At 40.2% G+C, this 21,285-nt stretch overlaps 2 protein-coding genes across 25 annotated transcripts in view; one reads left to right on the top strand and one right to left on the bottom strand.

The window, feature by feature from the left end:
* The window catches only part of KCNQ5 (potassium voltage-gated channel subfamily Q member 5), a 247,978-nt gene that overhangs the window by 16,004 nt on the left and 210,689 nt on the right, over positions 1-21,285 (bottom strand). For all 4 annotated transcript variants that reach the window (XM_083497362.1, XM_083497365.1, XM_083497363.1 and 1 more), the window contains 6 exons: positions 19,183-19,358; positions 18,013-18,138; positions 11,562-11,672; positions 8,946-9,041; positions 5,250-5,344; positions 2,754-2,780 (listed from right to left, as the gene is read on the bottom strand). In XM_083497362.1, coding sequence (XP_083353488.1) covers positions 2,754-2,780; positions 5,250-5,344; positions 8,946-9,041; positions 11,562-11,672; positions 18,013-18,138; positions 19,183-19,358 — 631 coding nt within the window. The remainder of the gene's footprint in view (positions 1-2,753; positions 2,781-5,249; positions 5,345-8,945; positions 9,042-11,561; positions 11,673-18,012; positions 18,139-19,182; positions 19,359-21,285) is intronic.
* The window catches only part of LOC310704212 (uncharacterized protein), a 162,190-nt gene that overhangs the window by 33,608 nt on the left and 107,297 nt on the right, over positions 1-21,285 (top strand). For 12 of the 21 annotated variants that reach the window (XR_014524634.1, XR_014524635.1, XR_014524636.1 and 9 more), the window contains one exon: positions 8,370-10,509. The exons of 1 other annotated variant lie outside the window; for it this stretch is intronic. Coding sequence is in view for 7 of the 20 variants with exons in the window: in XM_083497412.1 (XP_083353538.1) it covers positions 8,370-8,394 (25 nt within the window). In the remaining 13 variants the exon portion in view is untranslated. Of the gene's footprint in view, positions 1-788; positions 2,748-3,764; positions 3,888-5,471; positions 5,602-8,369; positions 10,510-10,866; positions 11,556-21,285 lie in introns of those variants that run through there. 8 more of the 21 variants (XM_083497410.1, XM_083497409.1, XM_083497408.1 and 5 more) reach the window with 4 other exon arrangements.

The raw sequence follows: 21,285 nt of genomic DNA, 5'->3' as shown, positions 1-21,285 counted from the left end.
GAGGAAATGGGGGTAAAATGGGTGACAGGAAAGGAAAGGGTGGGAGCCTCACTTAACCAACTCTGGCCTTACCCATGGCTTGTGGTATGCAGTTCCTTACCCCTGAGGGACTGCAGTCTTCAACAGCAAAAAGGTTATCTACCCCTGTACCCAAAGTATGATAGCTAATACAAACTAAGAACAGTGATGCCTTTTATTAAACCTTATTTTTTATGAATGTCTCTTATCTCTACAATAGTCTTGTATTTCTTATTTTTCAAGTGTATATGTTTATATGAATGTTAATGAAGAAAATTAAGTTTATATGATTTGTTGAGCTGGGTCTATTCATAGCAAAGATCAGGCTTCCTCAACCCCAGCCTTCCAGGTGTTTTCAGACTACAATTCCCATCATCCCTGACCACTGGTCCTGCTAGCTAGGGATCATGGGAGTTGTAGGCCAAAAAAAAGTCTGGAGGGACGAGGTTGAGGAAGCCTGGCAAAGATGCTTCAAGATCTTGAAATATCTTAAATATTAACTCCATGAAAGTTAGTGGGAGGTTTGTGAATAAATTCCACAGGCCTTTTGGAATATCTTAAAACACTGTTTTAGTTTTTAATAGTTATGGTAGTAACTTGAGTGTGGCAACAGTGCTGACCAAGTTTTGTTTATATATCAGTTTTACTTACTTCTAGACAATGGATTAAATGTGCATTAGCAGTCAGGCTAATTATATACATAGAATCATGGAATTGTACATTTGGAAGTGACCCCAAGGATCAACTAAATCCATCTGCTTGCAATGCAGGAATCTCAACAAGTGTTCTCCTATCCAACTTGAAACCATACTAAACCCTGCTAAACTTTGCAAATGTGCTAGCAGTTTTATTGCTGCACCACTAGGAGGACATGTGAAAGAGAACAATATGAAATTGGTTCTGGCAGCTGTTAGAAGTGGCTCTCACCCAATCTTGAAATTTCTGACTGGGATCCAGAGTATAACAGGATTCCTGTTGCTGGTGATGGAACAACCAACCCATACACAACAGGAGAACATTTCCTTTCTCTAATCAGCAGTGGGATAGCTCTGACTGCATATGCAGTTTCCCTTTGATGGTCCATAGCCTCCTTTTTAAGTAATGCATTTCACATTTGGAGTAATGTATCCAAGGCAACTTTGATCTTGTATTTGCAGTATACCTTACTAGTACATTAAGAGCCGTAGATGACTAAAATTGCTTTAAGAAATAGAGGAGGGGTGCAGACCCTATGGCCCTCAAGATGTTGTTGTGACTACAATTCCCATTATCCCAATCATTGGCCATGTTGAAAAAAGAGGGAAAGTGCAAGCCCAAAAGTAAAACAAAGAGGTTCTAACTTGTCTCTTATGTCTTGGGATAGAGACCTTGGGATCTCAAGGTGGATGAGGTCCATGTGAGAAGGGCCATTCACCTTGCTTACGTATTTCTGACATACAAACGTTACTAGACCAGTGTGGAATTGAATCACAGTGAAAGAGATTCCATTGTGCTTTATGAATTGCCTTACATGCTTTAAAAAAATCATACAAATTTATGTATAAAAATAGGTACATCTCTGGCTATTAAGCATGATAGTTAAATGGAACCATGTTCAGAGGCAACATACTTTTGTTTACCACATGTAAGGAGCAAAAGGAATACCTTCATGCTGTGATTGTGATCTTCCAGAGATACTTGTCCAGTTACTGTTGAAAATAGGATACTGGACTAGATGGACCTTGGCCTTCGATTTTTATTATGTGGACCCTACTTACATCAGAAATACTGCCAGTGCATAAATGCCTGACAGTGTTTATCCTGCTTCATATAATGGGATCCTTCAAAATTCCCTTTTCATCCTCAAAACCAGATGAGTATTGTCTTATAATATAATAATGTTCACCTGCAGGGAAATTTGAAATGACAGCAGCCTACCCAGCATGGTCCCACTCTCTCTAGGCAGTCAGATTGTGTGGTTGTTAGGATTGTCAAATGATGTTTGCTTCTGTGAGTTTAGACAGCAATAGGAGTGAATATGCATAAGGTATGGATCTGGGGGTTATGACAATGAGATAACTCAAAGTGTGTGAAAATATTCATCCACCATTCAGGTTTTAGTCATATACGTAGTCTTTTCAATTGATCACAACTACACTATTTAGTTAAAAGTTATGTCAGTTGGTGATTTAAATTATTAAGTAGCTAAATTAGTTTTGAATTTATATACAGAAGTGTCAATTTAAAAAGTTGTACTGGGGAAAACCATCATATACAAGGCATCACCCTCCTTCAGACTGTTTGCTTGTTTGTTTAGGTATTTCAGTTATTTATAAAGCACTTAATTACTGAAGATTCTAAGAGGTGTTTTCATTTGTCACAAGGGATGATTCATCTAGCCCTAATTCGTTATCCTGGATAGTAAGAGACAAATGTCTTTCAAGTCTTGATCAATCATTCTGTTATCCACTGAAGTATAGTGCTAGGTTCATACTCCTGCAGAATCCATTATTAAATATGCAAATGTTGCTAGGCATCTGTAGATGATACTGAACAGTATTCTGTTCTCACAATATTATTTTGTCTAGAAAAATTAGAATTCTGTACTTAAATTCTTCCCATTACTGGATCTGAGCATGAGCTTTTTTAGTCAATACTGTGCCAATATATTTGGAGCCTGCATTCACAGAGATCTGCACCCATTCTCAAACAACGTTTTTTATTTTTAAAACTATATGCATAGAAACACCACAAACCTGCTAGATGCTTCCCCTTGTTCTTTCCTTCAGGTGTCAATAACGGAAGAGAGAAAGTTTGGGGAAGAAAGAAATTTGTTATGCTGGCAGTACCGATTATGATGTGGTTACAAACATTATAAGATAAATGCTATATCACAGCTGGCTGTGTTAATCAAATTAATACATTTAATAATAACATTTTATAAAGCAAACACAAAACATTCAAGCAGGGTCTAATATAACTACCGTGACATCAGAAAAAATATTTGAACAGCACCTCAAGGCATGCTAAATGCGCTTAGAACATACCATTATTGAATGAGTTGGCAAAGCACTTATTTAGGCAAAATGCAGGTGCTGATATACAGATAACAGAAAGCTGTAGGCTTATTATTAGATGCAGATATCTGTTTTAATGGAGCACATTTGACTTAATAATTGGGACCTGAGATTTCACACAGAGGACTGATGTCAGATAATATTTTTCGTTGGCCAGAAGTGCACTGTGATATATTTAGTCAGACTATGACTTAACTGTTTACATAACTTACTTAACTCTTAAGCCTAAACAGTGATTGTCTAAAACACAATTAAAACCAACATTTCTGGCCTCTGAGAACAAAATATTTTTATTTTGAAGCTTTTAGGAGTTCCAGTGGAGCAATCATGAGCTTTGTGCCTGCCAATTAGATGAAATTTACAAATCAGCTTTCTGTGCCCATCCAAGTGGGGAAAATGGAAGAGAAGACAAACTAGACTTAAACATAATCTCTCTCTGCCACCCTTTGTCTTTTTAAACAGTTGTATGTCTGCCCCATATTTTATTGTTGTTAGGTAAAATAGCAGTAACAATTATAGTTTAGCCACAACAAATGGGTCTTGAGAACTCCACATAACTTTCAGTTCCCTTCTGTAAGAAAGGTAGTACACACCAAAGTCTCAGCTCTAGAGGAGAGAGTAAGGAGTTTAGGAGTGTATAGGATTCTTGTTCAGAATCTATTTGTTTTCCATCTTCACTTATTCTTACAGCTCAAAATGGTTTGGTGACAGTTTTTAAAGCAAAAGAAATAACAAGAATTGCTGTGCCATATGAAAACATGCTAAAATCCATTCCAAACTTCTAGAACTTTCCTCTGGAAAACACTTTCTTATGTAGATAATACAAGCATGATTTTGTTGTCATAATTCCTAGAAGGATGCCCAGTTGATATTGTTGCATGTGTGTTTGTAATTAAAAAACAGTACAGTCATACCTCATGTTACGTTTGCTTCAGGTTGCGTACTGCGGCGACCCGGAAGTACAGGAACGGGTTACTTCTGGGTTTCGCCGCTCACGCAGATGCACAAAACGATGTCATGTGCATGCGCAGAAGCGGCGAATCGCGACCCGCGCAGACGCGGGCTGCGTCCTTTTCAGGTTGCAAACAGGCCTCCGGAACAGATCCCGTTCGCAACCAGAGGTACCACTGTATTTTGATTATTCTTTAATATGGAATTTCTGCAATAGGCATGTTTCTCTCAACCAAATTCTTCCCTCAAATGAATAGGGACTGTTTCTTTGTTAACTATGATTATCTAACAAGGAACATATATGATGAAATGATATTGTTATCTGCATTTCCATTACACATAGAAGTAGAAAGCTACGCATTTCTCTCCCACTGAAAATAGATGTTTCCCAGGATTCATATCAGTATGACCCATCTAATGGGAATGAAGAACAGCCGTATCAGTTTTATTACTAACACCCTCCTACACAGGTTTCTCACAGGAAGAGGAAACATGTGGAATGTAATTGACAGTAAGGATAACATGGTGACATTTAAGCTTCTGTTTATTACAAAGAAAAAGAAAAACACAGCAGCTTTATGCAAAAAGCACAGTACTGCAAACTGAAAGAAGCAGCAAATTGTTTGTGGTGAATTACCCAGTTGGTTGGGTTTCATTCAGTCTTTTCCTAATCTGAATAGTAACAAGACAAAACCTCTGCTGGTATAAATTAGTGTGGCCCTTTGACCTACATGCTGTTTATACGCCTGCTTTTTCTTCTAACTCTAAGCACAATTAGATTGAGAGAAACCAATGGAAGTCAGCAGGTCTAAGCTGCTAGAAATCGACAATAAATAATGCAGGGGTAGCCAGTGTGGTGCCCTAGAGATTGGAATAATATATCACCAACCATGTGAAGTAGGATGAATTAGCATTAACTGAGTCCAACACAGGTAATATTTTGCCTAGATGCTATTAGAAGATTAACTTCCAGCAGGGTTTTGAGGACTTGGTGGCGGAAAAAATCTTCTATTGCTTTGTTGTAATAATGGCTCAGAAACAAAAGAAAATGGGAATCCGATTTGTCATTATGTTTGGAGGATGTGTAATTGTCCCAGTTTGCTGCCTAAGTTCCTTAATAAATGGTATTAAGGGGGGGGGGACAACAAGACAAAACCACATGCTGATTTTTATAGGCTCAAAACAGACATCAAGTACAGCACCAACTGCCAAATTTTTACCTACTTTGTAGGGCTGCAGGTATGCAAGGCCTTCAAATGAGGCTTCCAGGTAGCAATGGAAACAGATTTCTCATCAGCCGCATAACTACGCCATACACACTACATGCAGAATATATGATAAAGAAAGGGAAATAAAGGCAAGAGGGAGCAGGGGATGAAACAAAAAAGAAAAGAAAAGCGTATTAGTATACCAATACAAGTCATGACATTTTTGTGTCATTTGTAGCACTGATACATGCCTAAGGGATGGAAGAATACTTTCATAATATCGCCAAGTGGCTGTCAGGTTTGTTCGTCTGCAATCAGTAGCATAAAACCGCCAAGCAGCCTTGTGAAAAGGAAACAATAGAAAGCACAAAGGAGCCAACAATATATGAAATGAAAGCATCGTTATCGCTATGGAAAATCTGCATTTTGTTCAAGCTGGAACCAATACCTGTTACTTTGGCTTAAATAATTAGTTCAGTATGGTTATGCTTGCAGAGTGCAATGAAGATTTGGTTAAGTATTAAAATTCACAAGAAAACTGTACACAAGAAAGTCACAATTTCAGTGGAAGGGCTCCTTTCATTTGTGGAGAAACTGGAATCCAGCAAAGGTTTCCCGCTGAAGGAGGGGAAGGGGTGGGGGCAGTTTTCACTTGATTTGCCTCCATTCCCTTGCAGCCCCCAGCCCACCTCCCATGATGTTACAGAGGGTCTCCCAAACTTTTGGAAGGTCGTGCTAGGGGCTGCCAAGCAGAGTTCTGTATCCAATCCAACAGTAGCTTGGGCTGCTCAATAAAATAGAAGGACTTATCTACCACAACTTTAAGAAACTGTTTTGCTGCACTGTGTGTGCGCGCGCATTTGACATTTATCTCAAATGATTTTAACAGTGCATTATAGTCAATATCAAGTTGCATTCTCATAAACATGGAAGTATTTAGCAACAACTGTTAGTTGTTTATCCTGGTAATCAGCATTTGAAAATATTACAATAAATAAGATTAATATCAAATACAATTATATTGGAGAACACAGCTTTTAGTGTGATGATAAACTTTATATGGTATTTTGCATACATTATTCTCAATAGTACTGAGGCCATGTTGTAAATTCATGGCTGAGGTAAGATTTTGAACTAGGAAGCTTCCTGCTCACACTTTCAACCATGACACTATGTCTGTACACTACTAAGCATATCATAAAGCTAATAATAAATCGTATGAACAGGCTATATTTCTAGGATAGTGGTTTCTAGTCCCAATTTTTCAAATTTCACATTCTTACTACTTTTCATTTTAGTACAAATCAATAATGGCCTTCATCATTGGATGTCTTATGCAATTCTAAGACAAAGTTGAGCCCCAATCAATATGGCCAGGCCTTCCAGTACCATGAGGCAGAATGAGGCTGTGTCTGGCAGTCCCTCTTCACCCCTCTGCTGCTCCTATCCTTAGGACCTGGTGCATTGGCAGAACAATCCTTGCTTTTTGGTTGGCCTGGCTCTTTCATTTAGTTGCCCTCCTAATGTATGAGCCGGCAGCCCAGGCTACGCACTCCAGCCGGCATCACATATATATGCCATGTGTTGCTCTGCTCATGGGATGCAAGATAGTGCTACTGCATTGCAGCATTTGTTTGACTGGGTAGCACCAAGTTCCCAGGCAAGAGTAGTATGATGGTGAAGTGTTGAAGGGCAGAACTCTATATGCCCTGCTCTCCCTACGTTGCCTGTTCCCCTCAGGCGTGGTGGAGTTAGACACTGTCCTGTCGACAGTGTTGGTTTAAGATTCAGCTGCCAGTCTGGTAAGTTTCTGTATGTGGGATGGGGGTGGTGGTGTCTTCTAATCTTTAGGCCGTGTCTGATACCATTAAAAGCCCTTTGTGGTATTTCTGCACTGGTCCTTGGGGAGTAGAGACTTCAGGCAGAGGAGGCTGTCTGTAACTACTCTGTCTTGAGTTCATCAGGTGTGAATCCTGGGCTAAATTGACACTACTAGTTAACCCTGGCATAAAGTGAGATGGCGGCTCACCGTCACTGCTTGGGCTGCCATTCTCAAGTGTGGGGATGAATCTGCAGTTTGTAAAGTCCATATTCATTCAGGCTCTTAATTGACAGTTGCTGGGTCATAACAGTATATAGCTGCAATTCAGCAAATATAGAAAGTGAATTCCTATCTCTTCCCTCCTTCCAATATGAAAACACACACACACACATTTTTAAATTAACCCTGTTGAGGTTTTGACAGAGATATGCATCCTTCCCATGTTGTTACAAACCATGTATAAAGGAGGCTCCCATGCTTGCCAGGAACTGTGCACAGCCTGGAACTTGTCCAGTGGCCATGTCAGCATAACAGTTTTGATAGGTTACCTTTCCTCCCAGCTATCATTCTGTTTTGGGAGTGGGAGTGCTCTGTGATTGCTCAGACCTCAACTTCCAAGGCAAGCTTAAATGACAGGCTGAGGAAATGACTGACTGAGACATTTGGCAGTTGTACTCTGTGGGCATGATCCAGCATAATTCAGGAATCAGTTCTGCCAAAGTCTTTCAGAGGAGATTAAATTTGGTTTTCAAAGGAATAATGTGTGTGCGCGCGTGCACACACAAAGAATGGAGAATTGATTCTGGGCTCTTAAATAATAGCTCAGGCAGCATACTAGACAATCACTTTGGATATAAACCTCGATTTAACTGGGTGTGAAAAAAGCCAAGCAACACAACATGCAGTATTCAAAACAGCAACGAGTGAAATCTATTGCACTAAAAGAAAATGTAATTAAATGAAGCAGCTGTTTAAAACATCAAATATGCTAACATTTCGATTTACTTTGTTTGATTCCTTCTACACATCAATGCCACCACTGGGAAGGTGCCCATAATTTTAGGCCAACAGCTATTGTGATCAATCATTCAAACTGTTGTAGTGAATTGTTTGGACAGAGGTCTCTTCCTTCAAACTGAATGTATTTACCCCCTGGCACAGTGTCAGAGACCCACTACTAATAATTAATTGAATGTGGGTGATGGTGCTGTGCCATAATTTAATCTGACATTTATTTATCAGTTCTGGGTTTTTATAGAAAACTATATTGTAAACTGTGTCATGCAAAATATCACACAGTTTGTATCTTTCTAGGTCTTCAGGAGTGATTACTTCTTGAAAACACTACATACAGTGTGTTATCCAAGCACTGAACATGAGACATGTCAAGCACAAACAGCATCTATTGACATCAACAGGAATTGTTGTTATGAATTCAGCAGTAAGTGGTGAATTGTAGCCAAGAATTCAGTTTAACAGAGAACATACTAGTTGTGTGCATGTAGCCCTCTTTTTTAAAAATCTGAAATAGTGCCAATCAGCCATTTAGTAGGAAGGCAGGCACATGAGGAACAGAATCTAGCCCCTACCCCTGAGCAGCAGATGGGCTTGATTTCAGGTTTTTAAAAGTACATGTGAAGCATCCCAGCAACTTGATGAACCACAGTTTTTGTGCATGATTTCCCATCCAGTTTGGATTGTGTGTGCACAAGTCCAGTTCCATATGTGCATGGTCCCTAGCTAGATGGGAGGAAGATATTTACTGCAACATGCTGCACCATGGCAAATAATCTGGATAATGTTTGCATTTCTTTTACAACTTTGCATGATATTGATTGTAATATCCCTGAACGAAAACTTTTCAAAAAATCTGATTCATTTGGCACTTACTTGAATTAAACTGGCAGCGGGATTCCTTCTTTTTTCAAAATGTTTCTGACGATGCTGTTCCTGTACTTTTAACGCAAATCCTGACCCAAGAATGCCCTGGAGTGCAGTACAGTATGACAAATATTCATGGTCAGGATAGTCGTTTTGGTAAGGGGTTAAGAGCATACAATCTTTAAAATCATCTAGAAGTGTTACACATACAAGTAGCACCTGCCATAGTAAGCATAGCTCCTCCACTCTTTGGATACTTGAAATAACACATTGGACACAATCTGGAGCAAATCAAGTGTGTTTAGTGGCCAGACAATACAGGGTTGTGCCCATTCTCTACAATATACAGAGCAGAGCAATTTAAAGCACAGTAGCGGTTGGTGGAAGGAAAGCTGTTGAAGCTTTCCCTTGCTCATACATTTCCCCTGAACAACGTTTCTTCAGGTTTTTCTATCTCAAAAGGGACTTCAGTCAAAAGTCTTGGTGCCCAGCCAGGAGCAAAATGAGGACAGGCAGTTTTTTGGGGAAAGTGCAGGCAGAAGAGGTGTTCACTAACCCTCTCCTATCTGCAGCCTATGTTTTGAATTGTCCCAGTCCAGTTTTAAAGCAATTCAGAAAGAATCTACCATCACCATGTTTACCATTTACACCTCACTGTTCAGTTTGGCTCTATGCCCAGAAGTGCATGCTATGTTGCCAACTTGTGTTTTCACAAGTTTTCCATTGTAAAGAAGGGATGATTTGCCAGGAAAAAATGACAGGTGAGAGGAGAGTGATTAACCTTTTTTTTGCCTACTCCTTTTCTCCTACATCCCCCACCCCAATATGTAGACACCCCCACACGTATTCCAGACATTTTCCAACATGTGTATGGAACAATGTAGAAAAGGTAATGGCAAATGGAAATTGCAAGGTGCAAATGACAGGGGGAAGGGTTAAGCACCCTCCTCTCATCTGTGAGCTCTTACCTGCAAATCACTCAGCTCCAGTGCCCCTTTGTAGAAAAGCAGGAGTTAGTTTAAAAATGTGAAATAGCTGAGTAAACATGTAGTCTACCCCCTGTGCACTTAATAGCAGCTTGAGTGGGCAATCTGTGCTGGGGTCATAGTGCAGGAGGAAAGGAGGAGACAACCTCTGCCCCATGCTGCAGCCCCAAAACAAATGCATGGAATGCTGTGACTGTTTTTACAAGTGAAAACCATATTGGGAGCTTCAACACAACGTATGGTTTAGCTCTAAATATCAGTGAAATAACTGAAAGAGCTCAACTGGGATTCCTTTAAACTGGACTTAAGTGTGAAGACAGGAAACCTGCAAATTCAGCAGCACTTTCGTTTACTTCCACCAAACATATGTCTTAAGGAAGCATCACAACATTATGCCACATAATGTAGTAGTATTTTTCTCACATTCCATTTGAAAGGTTGAGACTGAAAAATAGTGGCTTGCCTAAACCTAAGTGAGCATAGGGTGATTTAATAGTTAAACCAGGGGCCTGTTTTTAACCAATGTGCTATATCACCTTACTCAGTGCATATCACCCTATACTTCTGAATAAAAGACTTGTATTGTGGCCCCAGGGGTGTTCAGGATATTTATTTATAGAAGCAAACTTTTTAGAAGTACTGTATACAATGATCATTTAAAGGGAACATGGAAAATATTCCAATAATGTTACTAAAACTCACAGCTAGGTGTCAGTGTCAGCAGGCAGGCAAGCTTATCTAGGTTCACAAGAATTTCAGCACAGATTATACAGTTTCCTTCCTTCAAGACCAGTAGTTAGCAGCTGGATCAGAAATAATATTTCTGACTTATAAACTCTAAGGTAAATGCTTTACTTTAATTATTAATATAACACAGCATGCCTGCAAGGCATGGAAACAATTTGGTTAATTATATCACCATTATTATTATTTTTGCATCTCAGCTGAAATAGGTTGAGAATATTCATAATTATACTAAGAAGCTCAAGAGGATAGAACTGTGTGTTCCCTAGCTTCCTGCAAGATGAGTAAAATTTCTTCTGGATGCTTTTTGACAATCCAAAAAACATTACAAGGATAATCTCATTATATTTGCCAAAAAAGAAGCCCTGACTGGATCTGCATGAAAATCTGCACAGTGATATATTAACTACTAGATCTTCACGGCAGATCCCATAACCACACAATGATGTGTGTTTTTGGACAAGGCAGATATATTTTCCACTGGGGATATCTGTATTGATGGCAGGAAGCAGGTTCTTTAGCCACTTCAGATCCTGCCCACATCAACCATGTGGATAGATGGGGAACTAGGGTGGACTGAATCTTGTCATTTATGGATAGTGGGGGCTGAATGTCCCATTCCCAATAAGCCTCACTAACATGCCTCACATAAAAAGCTGCCTACTGCTTATGGAACGATATATGGGTACAATATTACCAAAATAAATTCTGGGACTTATCAGATAGATTTTACAGTTATCACGGGACAATAAATGAGCTTTTAAAGCAGCTTCAATTTTCCGCATTGTAGATTGCAGAAGTTGCAGTGCCATACAAATAACTGTCCCAGTGTTGTTTCCCATGTATGCCAGCTTAAAGAGTTTGAAGTTTTGCAAACAGTTGTAAAGATACTCACAGCAGGCAAGGCAAAGAAAGAAATGCCAAGCAGTGCAAACCCTGCAGAAAGCAGCCTTCCTAGCCAGGTGAGAGGGGTTTTATCTCCATAGCCAATTGTTGTCAATGTGATCTGAAAAGAAACAAATATAATTTACTGTGAGAAAAAAAGTGGATGGCACAGATGTCGATAATTTTAACATTAACTGGGCAATATTCACAATGGCAAAATGATAAAGAATAACCAAAATATGAAACTTTCCTGGTCCGTAAGTAGTGATTTGAATGGGGCTTGCTCACTAAAAAACCCTGCCTCGTTCCTCAAATTAGTGGTGCCTGATGTCCACTGGGACTGGTAGGATTGGGAAGGCAGGGAGACTAATAGCAAGGGAGGCCAGAGCCAACCAATTCCCATTTTGTCTTCCTCCTCATCCCTGTTGAGTTCTGCAAAGGCAACACTGAAGCTAAGGAGGAAGTTGACAGGCAGTACCATCCCATGGTCTGCTTGTAAATAAGAAGGCAGGCAAGCTAAGGGCAGAATGAGACTGCTGGAGCTGCCCTCCATTGCTTTAATCATGGACCAGCCTCAAATGCTTCAACTGTTTTTGATATTTCCCCCCTTCTCAGAAACTGAATGTAAGCCTGCCTGCAGGTGGGAAGTGGCCTGGGGGTATTGTTGGGGTGAATGAGTGGGCATAGAAAGGGTTAACTCCCCTCCTGGTGGCTGATTTTGGCTTGCAAATGCCTCCCACACTTCAGCAACTAGATCTAAGAATCCGCACTTGCACATGCAGCATGCCAATTTGTTAAATAGCAGAATCGGACTCCCTTGAAGCAACCGCTTATGAACCCTGAGATAACAAAGAGATTTAGTTTAGAATTAATCTGGATGTCTAAACAAGTAGATTAGTTGAAATATATTCTCAAATGAGAGACACCAGAGAAGTTAAAAAGACCAGGAAAACCCTCAATTAGGTTTTAAGAAAACACCATAAAATGTGTATACAAGACCATTCAGTGAAGTTCATTTGGAAGGTATTTTAACCATTAAACCATGCCCATCACTGTAGCTTTTAAGAATGACAACAAATTCAGAAGTACATGCTACTGGAGACCCTATTATAGAGGCAGTCTAGCATAATAATTTTTTAAGAATCTTCTTTTAGAGGAGAAACAATGACTTGACTTTTTCATTGCGGGGAACTTACGTCATCAACCCTTTCATTTGCAGAACCCCTTGGGGAGGGAACTCCTCTCTCAAGCTGCAATTTGTTTTTACTCTTTAAATAACAGTAGAGCTTTTCCTGCTGTCAATACTGCTGTGTGAAACTCAACTGTATAACTATCATGGGCACATATTGTGCAGATCCTGTGTGAAAGATACTCGGAGTCGAGTGTGGATTTCAATGCTCTTTATTTAGCTCATAGTAGTGAGGAATGGGAGCTCCCCTGAAATGCCTGCTTTATATACATTATTTACACAATGGGCCCCACGTGATTGGCTAATTCCGGGATTCACCTGTAGGCCAATCTGGTTGCGGATTCACTTCCACCTGGAGTTGAATTGGGTGGCTCCTGCGGACCAATCAGACTGCTGCATTCTGGATCCTATTGTTCTAGGACCAATCAGACTGCTGCATTCTGAATCTTATAGTTCTAGGACCAATCTGACTGCTGCATTCTGAATCCTATTGTTCTAGGACCAATCAGACTGCTGCATTTTGGATCCTATTCAACTCAGTACATAACACTGTGCCACCATCACTGATGATAAGACCAAACAGTATCTTAACACACCCCTTTATGCATCTGATATGGATACAGTGCCCTGATTTTATTTACCATTAACTACATCTGCACAGAGCTTGAATGGCCACACCTAGACAACCAGATTGTATGCTGTTCCACATGCAAATTTGCAAAACAATGCTGCTTTGTTTGGTTAAAAAGGTCCAAGCCAGAGGGTGGAGTCTATCATGTTTCATCAGTGCAAGGACTTATGCTTGTGCAATAGAACTTTCCCCCTTCTCTGCCATTGTGCATCCAGTGCCCGTCCCCAAATTATTTCACAGGATAAAATCTGGTCTGGAGGGTTAGGGGAACCCCCTGGACAGATTTAGCGGGTGAAAAGGGCAGGAAGAGGGGACTTCTATTTTGATAGCACAAATCCTTGCACTTGCAGAAGAACTTAGTTGGATATTGCCCATAGCTGTGTGTGAGGAAGGGCTGTCATTTTATTGTTTTGTAAACTATAATTACTGTTAATAAAGTTTTATCTTTCAGTCCTATCGGAGACCTCTTCTTTTGCTACTGCATGCAGAATCTTTCATTGCCTGCTGCTTTGCATAGGTAAAAAGGGATAAACCCATAGCTTTGAATTAACCCCCCCCCCCAAAAAAAAAATTACAATCAAGTCTCATGAATTTATCTCTTGATTGGCTTAATAAAAATAAATTATATTTCCAAAATAAATGTAGCGATAGCAAAGACCTGAAATGTTAACAGGACTAACAAATATCTTTCCATTCCTTGATGGCCTTGCCAGTTCCACAAAGTTCTTTCCTCAGCAAATCAGCATCAACCTGTTTTATCAGGAATGGACCTGAATAATCTGGCCTTCATCCAGGTTGCTATCACTGCCAGACACTGGAGAATAGAGAGATGTTTCCAAGCTACATTTGAAGAAAAGAAGAGGAGCTTATGAAAAGGATAGAGCCAGCTGTCATCTATCTTTAATGACACTGCTGGCTCACAGTCTCCGCAGCAGAGAGATATACCATGGGTCCTGTAGATCTTTATATAATTGCAAGCCCTTAGAAAGAAAGAACAGCAGCACTTCTCTCTCTCTCTCTCTCTCTCTGAACAGCATCCAGCCTGTTCTTTCACACGCTCAACAGGTTCTGAAGCCCCCTGACAAGTACATTACACCTTTAAAGTGTATCAGAGACTCCTTGCCTCCTTTGAGCCCTGCTGCAGGGTGGTTCTTGAGCGATAAAGAGATGTCACAGCTTCACAAGTCTGCTTCTCAACAGCGGATTTGCTTTTGCCTCCACACTGCAATAGTGTGATTCAGAAGACATTCAGATTGTGAACTAATGTAGGTTCTAACATCCTTAGGGGCAGAGCCTTTGCTTATATTTTGCTGTGAAGCACAAAGTACGCCGATGGTGCAATATAAATAAAAAACAATAGTAACGATGAAAACATATATATATTTCCCTCAACTTTGAAACAATCTAACTAACTGGTTTTCCACAACAGCAATCTTAACTTTATATTTTAAACAGGTGTGTTTGCTGGCAGTGCATATAAACCTGGGACCGATGACAAATTGGGAGGGGGGAAATGGGCAAGAGTGATAAAACAATTGTATCCTTAGGAGCTATGGAGAAGGGTGCAGCAGGACAGAAGGCCTGGCCCCAGGGCCTCACCTACACTGAGCAGCAGCACCAACTTGCCCTGGCTAATTGGGAAGGAGAGAATTTGCAGGCCCAAGCACAGCAGGCTGGAGGCTGCCGTAGGAAGAGACAAAACAGCAATGAAGACACCGACTTGGGATTGAAATGGCCACAGCATCATTGATTACAGGTGTAAGTAGGCTTTGGCATAGGCACAGGTAGGTATCCTGACCCAGTCAACCTGGCTGATGGCTGATATTCCATCAGGATTGATCCTGCGGTTCAGGATCCCACCATCACGCAGATCTATGGGGAGATCCCGCCAGGATGCCACCTGGGGTGTTCTACGGCCCACTGGCCTCCCATCTGGGCTTTCAGGCAGAACCCAACCCCTGGACCCTTTTACCAGGCTACCCCGAATTTGATCCTGGAGCAGCAGAAGGGGCACCCATCCCTTGCACAAGCTTAGGCTAAGGATCCATACCCAATGCGTTTTCCCTGTCAAAAGTTGTGCCAGTTGCTATGAGGAAGGCAAACCCTCAGACAGGTGCAATTTGTTTGCAGGCAAAGTTCTCCCTGGCCCCAAATATGGTGACGGATTAATTCCACAGCAAGGCCATAGGCATGCACTGCCCGCGTACCTCCAGGCGGGGCCAGTGAATGGGTGGGTGGGACATCTGGTTTTGAGGGCACTGCCCATTTGCAGCGCATTCAGCTTTTAAATCCGGCAGCAGACCTGACAGAAGCCTGGCTCTGACAGGTCCGCTGCCCGAGCGAGAGCCCTGATTGGCCTGCAATTGCCACTGTCGGCTGAGAATGGTAGGTGGTCTTTATAAAAGTCAATTGAGCAAAGCTGGGCAGATGGTCTCACTTGCTTCAAAGAGGATGCCACCGGAGCTCTTGCTGTGAAAGCAGACACTTGTGCTGGAACTGCTGCAGCAACTGCAGGAGGGATCAGATCTGGCTGCCCATGTTTCACACCTTCATTTCTTTTCAAATGCCTAAAGACTGAATGAATGATCTCTCATGCATAGCCTATATTGCTCCTGGTTGCAAATGTAAAGGCATCCGTGAATGAAATGGTTATAAATAATGAATTATTATTATTATGGTTCCCAGGAAAACATTGCAGTATACGTCACAGACAATTTGAGTAACATATGGCTAGAATCTAAGTAACTGTAATTAAGGTTGCATACATGCAACAGTGCCAGGAAACTTGTATGTTTTTGATTGTAAGCTGTTTTAAGCTGTTTTTAACATTTTGTTTTAGTTGTTGGAACCCGGCCTGGGACCTTAGGGCGAAGGGTGGGTAACAAATTGAACTACTACTACTACTACTACTACTACTACTACTACTACTACATTTTATCCTAGAATCAATGTAGATTGAATTCTTGGTCCCCCCCCCCCCCCTATGTAGCCCACATTCTATACCTATTGCATATTTTTTGCCCCTGAAAAGCACTTCTTGAAGAACTGGTTTCATTCTGGGGGGAAAATTCATTACAGATCGATTGTGTATAACCTCTCAGTGTGTGTATTTGAAAACAGATGTATGCAGTCACAGCAATGAGGTGTGAGTGGGGGGTGTATCCACACCTGCTCAACGAGCTTGTAAGTTGGCATATATCAAGATCAGGACTTCCTTCTGCATTCACCTGGGGCATGCACAGGGAGGAGAAGGCTAGGATAATCTAATCAAAGGGAGGATTTTCAAATGCACATAGTCACTCTACCCCTGTGGATGACAGAAACTAGAATCAATCAAGACTGAAAGCAACATTTTGAAGTTAAGTATGTACAATTCCAGGTTGGTTTGTGTGCAGGTTAGTATGTACACAGCCTTTTGTTATTGAGAACTTCGTCATTTACCTTGCTGTGTGAACAAGAGCTCATGCTTATTTTTATTTATCTATTTCATAAAATTTATATGCTGCTTGATTGTAAAAAAACCAACCAACCTGCAAAGCAGTTTACAAAATGTACCTTAATTTTGCATAAATGCTTTCGGCAGCTATGAGAAAACAATTAAAGGGCTATGATCTGGAATAAGCAAAAAATATCTCTCTCTCTCTAGCCTTAAGTTTCTATTCTAGAGAATTTAAAATTCCTTTTGTTATGATCTTCAGTAACAGACACATCTTTGAAAAGGTCTGGAACCTGGTATATCCAAATTATGATAATATCAAAAGGCTCTTAATTCCCTAGGTATGTTATTTAATGCAGCAAAATTTATTTCAGTACACTACGGTTAACTGTTAATTAAGCAAACAATCCAAAAATTAATCAAATGTGGTTAAGTGATGAGTGTCTTTTTATTATAATACAGCTACTCTAATTAGTGAAATCTGAAATCTTAATTAACCATACCAAAGGGACACTTATCATTTTTATCCACAGATCATTCTGTCATGTGGGACTAATATGCTTCAAAGCTTCAAATACCAACACAATTCAGCTGCTGCCAATATGACTTAAGGCCTTCTTCTCTGATTATGAACTGGTTTGCATATCACGCTAAGCCAAACCATGGCTTAGGCTGCAGGCATAGGCAAACTCCAGCCCTCCAGATCTTTGGGACTACAGTATAATTCCCATCGTCCCAAGCTAACAGGACCAGTGGTCAGGGATGATGTGAATTGTAGTCCCAAACATCTGGGGGGCCGGACTTTGCCTATGCTTGGCTTAGAGAGAAATCATAGGCTCCAGGAAAGGAGCTCCCTGCCCCGTTGCTCCTTCCTGGTCATTCTGCTTCTGTGCTGCACTGAGCTAAGTCACAGCTGGCCAAAGCATGATATCTGAACCTGACTTACAAAGTAATAATGAGCGGTAATCAAGATTTGTCCTATGGTTTACAACTCATGTTTGTTTGGGGGAGTTAAATCACAAGCCCTGGACTGGATGATACACCAGGCCAAACCATGACTCTGCATAGCCGCAGAATGACTGGGCAAGAGCACAGTGGCCACAATCTCTTTTCCATGAGCCTGCACGGGAGCACTTTCATGCTAGGCCATGGTTTTTAAATATTGCATAGTGTAAATCATGTAGTTCAGTTGATTCTGTACTTACTGTGCCCCACCACAGAGCATCTGCATATGTAGAAAATTGAGCATTTGTATCTTTTTCAACCAGGTAGACGAGGAAGGATGAAAAAATCAATACTAAAAATCCTATGTACCAGGCGGTGATTAATTCCTATAGGATAAAAAAAGAGTATTACAAACAAGTATTTTGACAACCTATCTGTACCAATACCATTTATTGGAATATTTGTACCTCCATATTCTGTAGTTACTTTATTAGTTACATACAAAAAAATTCCTTGTACGCAAATTGTCCTTATACATTACAATGTATAATACTGTTTCAGAGCCAAGATGCAATTTGCTTCTTGAGATAAGCCTAAGAGGTTGGATGTGCCTGGCAGACCTCCATGCCATCACAAACTTTTTAAAAGTTCTCCTCCATCTCAAGATGCTTGCTATGCAACTTGGCTTTGCTGTTCAAGAAACAAGGGACCAAAGCCCCTTTGGAGAAGCAGAATGGGTTGCATGGTTCTTTGGATTATGACTATGTTAAAGTGATTAACAGAGCAGAGATCCTGAAGTCTTAAAAGTAAAATGTTTCAGCTTCCTCTGCTCCAGTGCCAAAGGGGGCTGTAGCCAAGATGGCAACATTCAGAGGTGTGGCACCTGCTGTAGTAAGTGATGTGAAGTATTTCTTCTAGGCCGAGGGCATGGGGTGTTGTTTATATATCCATATGTTTTCTCTAATGTTTTTGGATCAGAGGGTATCTCTAATTGCAACAGCGGACAAGTCAATGCTGCCATGATTTTTTTCAGTAGTTTTTAATTACCTGGAGATTCATGTGGAAGGTGATTCATAAATTAAGAAAATGATAATAATAAATGAGAAAAGCTTATGTCACAGGTTTGTTAGGTGCCATAAAACTCTGTGTAGTTTTTGCTGCAACATACTGACACCACGATTACTGTGGAAATTGATAAATCAGAGAGGCAGTGATAAGCTGAACTGTTCGTTTTTTCTCACTGATTGGGAACACTTTGCTATTCCATACGGAGGTGAAGGGTCCCTACCCGAAATATATGTGAATGGTCAATGTAGAACAAAAACCACTGCTACAGGATTATGTATTTCCTTTTTCTTTTTTTAGCATGAAATACATGCATGAATGACTGACGAAATTCAGAGAAGTGAAGGATATGAACAGGCCCTTACCTTGCTATGTGCATAAACCACTGAACCTAACAATTTCCAGGTTCCTCCTCTTCGGTCCATGCGCACCATGCGAAGGATCTGTAGGAAACGAAGACTTCTCAGTGCTGATGTTGCAAAAATGTTACCCTGAGTTTTTGCAGAAACAACTGCTATTGAAGCGATGAGAACAATGATGTCTGAAAGAAATACATTACAAAATACATTAATGTGCGCATATGGAGCAGTAATAGCTTGATAGCATATTGTCATATGCTGGATGAACTGGATGGCTTTGTATGTTAAGAATATTCTTTAAGAGTCTTTATGCTGAAAGAAAGTGAATTGTAACAACAACATCCGTATAAATGCAAAAAATACAATACTATAAAATGTTGCATTGACCAGTGCTAAGTTCTATCAAAAGAAATGCCCCTTTACTCAATTTACAAGAATACACAATTTACAAGAATACACAATTTACAAGAATACATAATACACAGTCATCTTACCCAAGTTCTTAGACAGCCTCCAGTTATTTCAGGCATGTGCTCTACAGTCCTCATCTAATTTGTGTGTGCCCATTTCATGGGACCAAACCTTTAACTGAAAAGGATCTAATATAAGTCTCTCTCACTAAAAGTTCTAGCTCACCTACCTAGTATTGGGAACATTAAGGGAGTTTTCAACAATGCTTAATTTTTTGTTCTGATCTATGGGTTGGTTTGTTTTTAACTTGCAAACATGTATGTATGTATGTATGATTTATTTATTTATTTATTTATTTATTTATAAGTTGCCCTTCACCCAAAAGTTCCAGGACAGAAGATTCATTTACCTTAAAAACCATAATTAGCAATATATGAAATTAGAGTAAATAATAGATTGCCCAGTAAACACCACCATCACCAGGAATAAAGTAAAGTACACTCTCCATCCACAATGTACTTTACCCCACTCCAATGTTTGAAACAGGTACATCTTCACTAATTGGCAAAATAATGTTGAAGCTGGGCACACCTCGAAGGGGACATAATTCCATAAGTGTGGTGCCAGAGCAGAGAAGGCCCTCCCATGTACCCCCATGCTTTGAAACTCACTCAGCAATGGGATCACAAATGGGGCCTCCCCTGCAGATCTCAATACACAGCCAGGTTGGTATTGGTGGAAGCATTCTTGAATCGCAAAATAATTGGCAACCAGTCAAATTGTAATAATTTGAAGAGTAGCTATTTAATTGGAAGAGCGCACTCTTTTCTGTTCCTGTTAATAGATGGAATTGTTAGCCATACATTTGCCCCCTTTGGCTACCCCTTCACTGAGAAAATCGGGAGCAGTGATAATAACTGAAAATGCACCACAGGGATGGAATCATCATGCTGATGCAATAAATTTATAGCAGCAATTCGTGTATTAGATTAGCATTCTGCTGACATACTAGCTTTTCATTGGCAAAGCTTTTATGTAGGAAGGTACAATTCCTTCATCTGAAATTTGAAAGTCCAGGAAAGGGTGTATAGCATGCTTTGCTTATATATTTGAATCATTTTACTTTCCATTAGATTAGCATCTATTCCATTCTCAATCTAAACCCACTGACATGGGAGTGACAGCTTAATCTTAAATGTTTATCTACTTAGAAATAAGTCCCACAATGCACAATAGGGTTTACTGGTACTTCCTAGTAAGTGTTTTAAGATTTGCCAGTGTCATATTGGGAAGCAAAATACTGTATTTATTAGGACAAACTAATGTTTACAATACAGCATGTGAGCTTTTGAGTTCACAGTACAGTGGTACCTTGGGTTACATACGCTTCAGCTTACAGACACTTCAGGTTACAGACTCTGCTAAACCAGAAATAGTACCTCAGGTTAAGAACTTTGCTTCAGGATGAGAACAGAAATCGCGCAGCGGTGGCGTGGTGGCAGCGGGAGGCCCCATTAGCTAATGTGGTGCTTCAGGTTAAGAACAGTTTCAGGTTAAGAACGGACCTCTTGAACGAATTAAGTTCTTAACCCGAGGTACCACTGTATTCTATTTCAGACTAGATGAACTGCCATATGACTATTTGTTCTTACTAATAAATTTAATATTTTACTGATGTTATGAATTTGTTATAATGGA

The sequence above is a fragment of the Podarcis liolepis genome (genome assembly GCF_965112155.1).
Source record: "Podarcis liolepis genome assembly, chromosome: 3".
NCBI lineage: Eukaryota > Metazoa > Chordata > Lepidosauria > Squamata > Lacertidae > Podarcis > Podarcis liolepis.
This window is presented reverse-complemented; position numbering and strand designations above follow the sequence as displayed.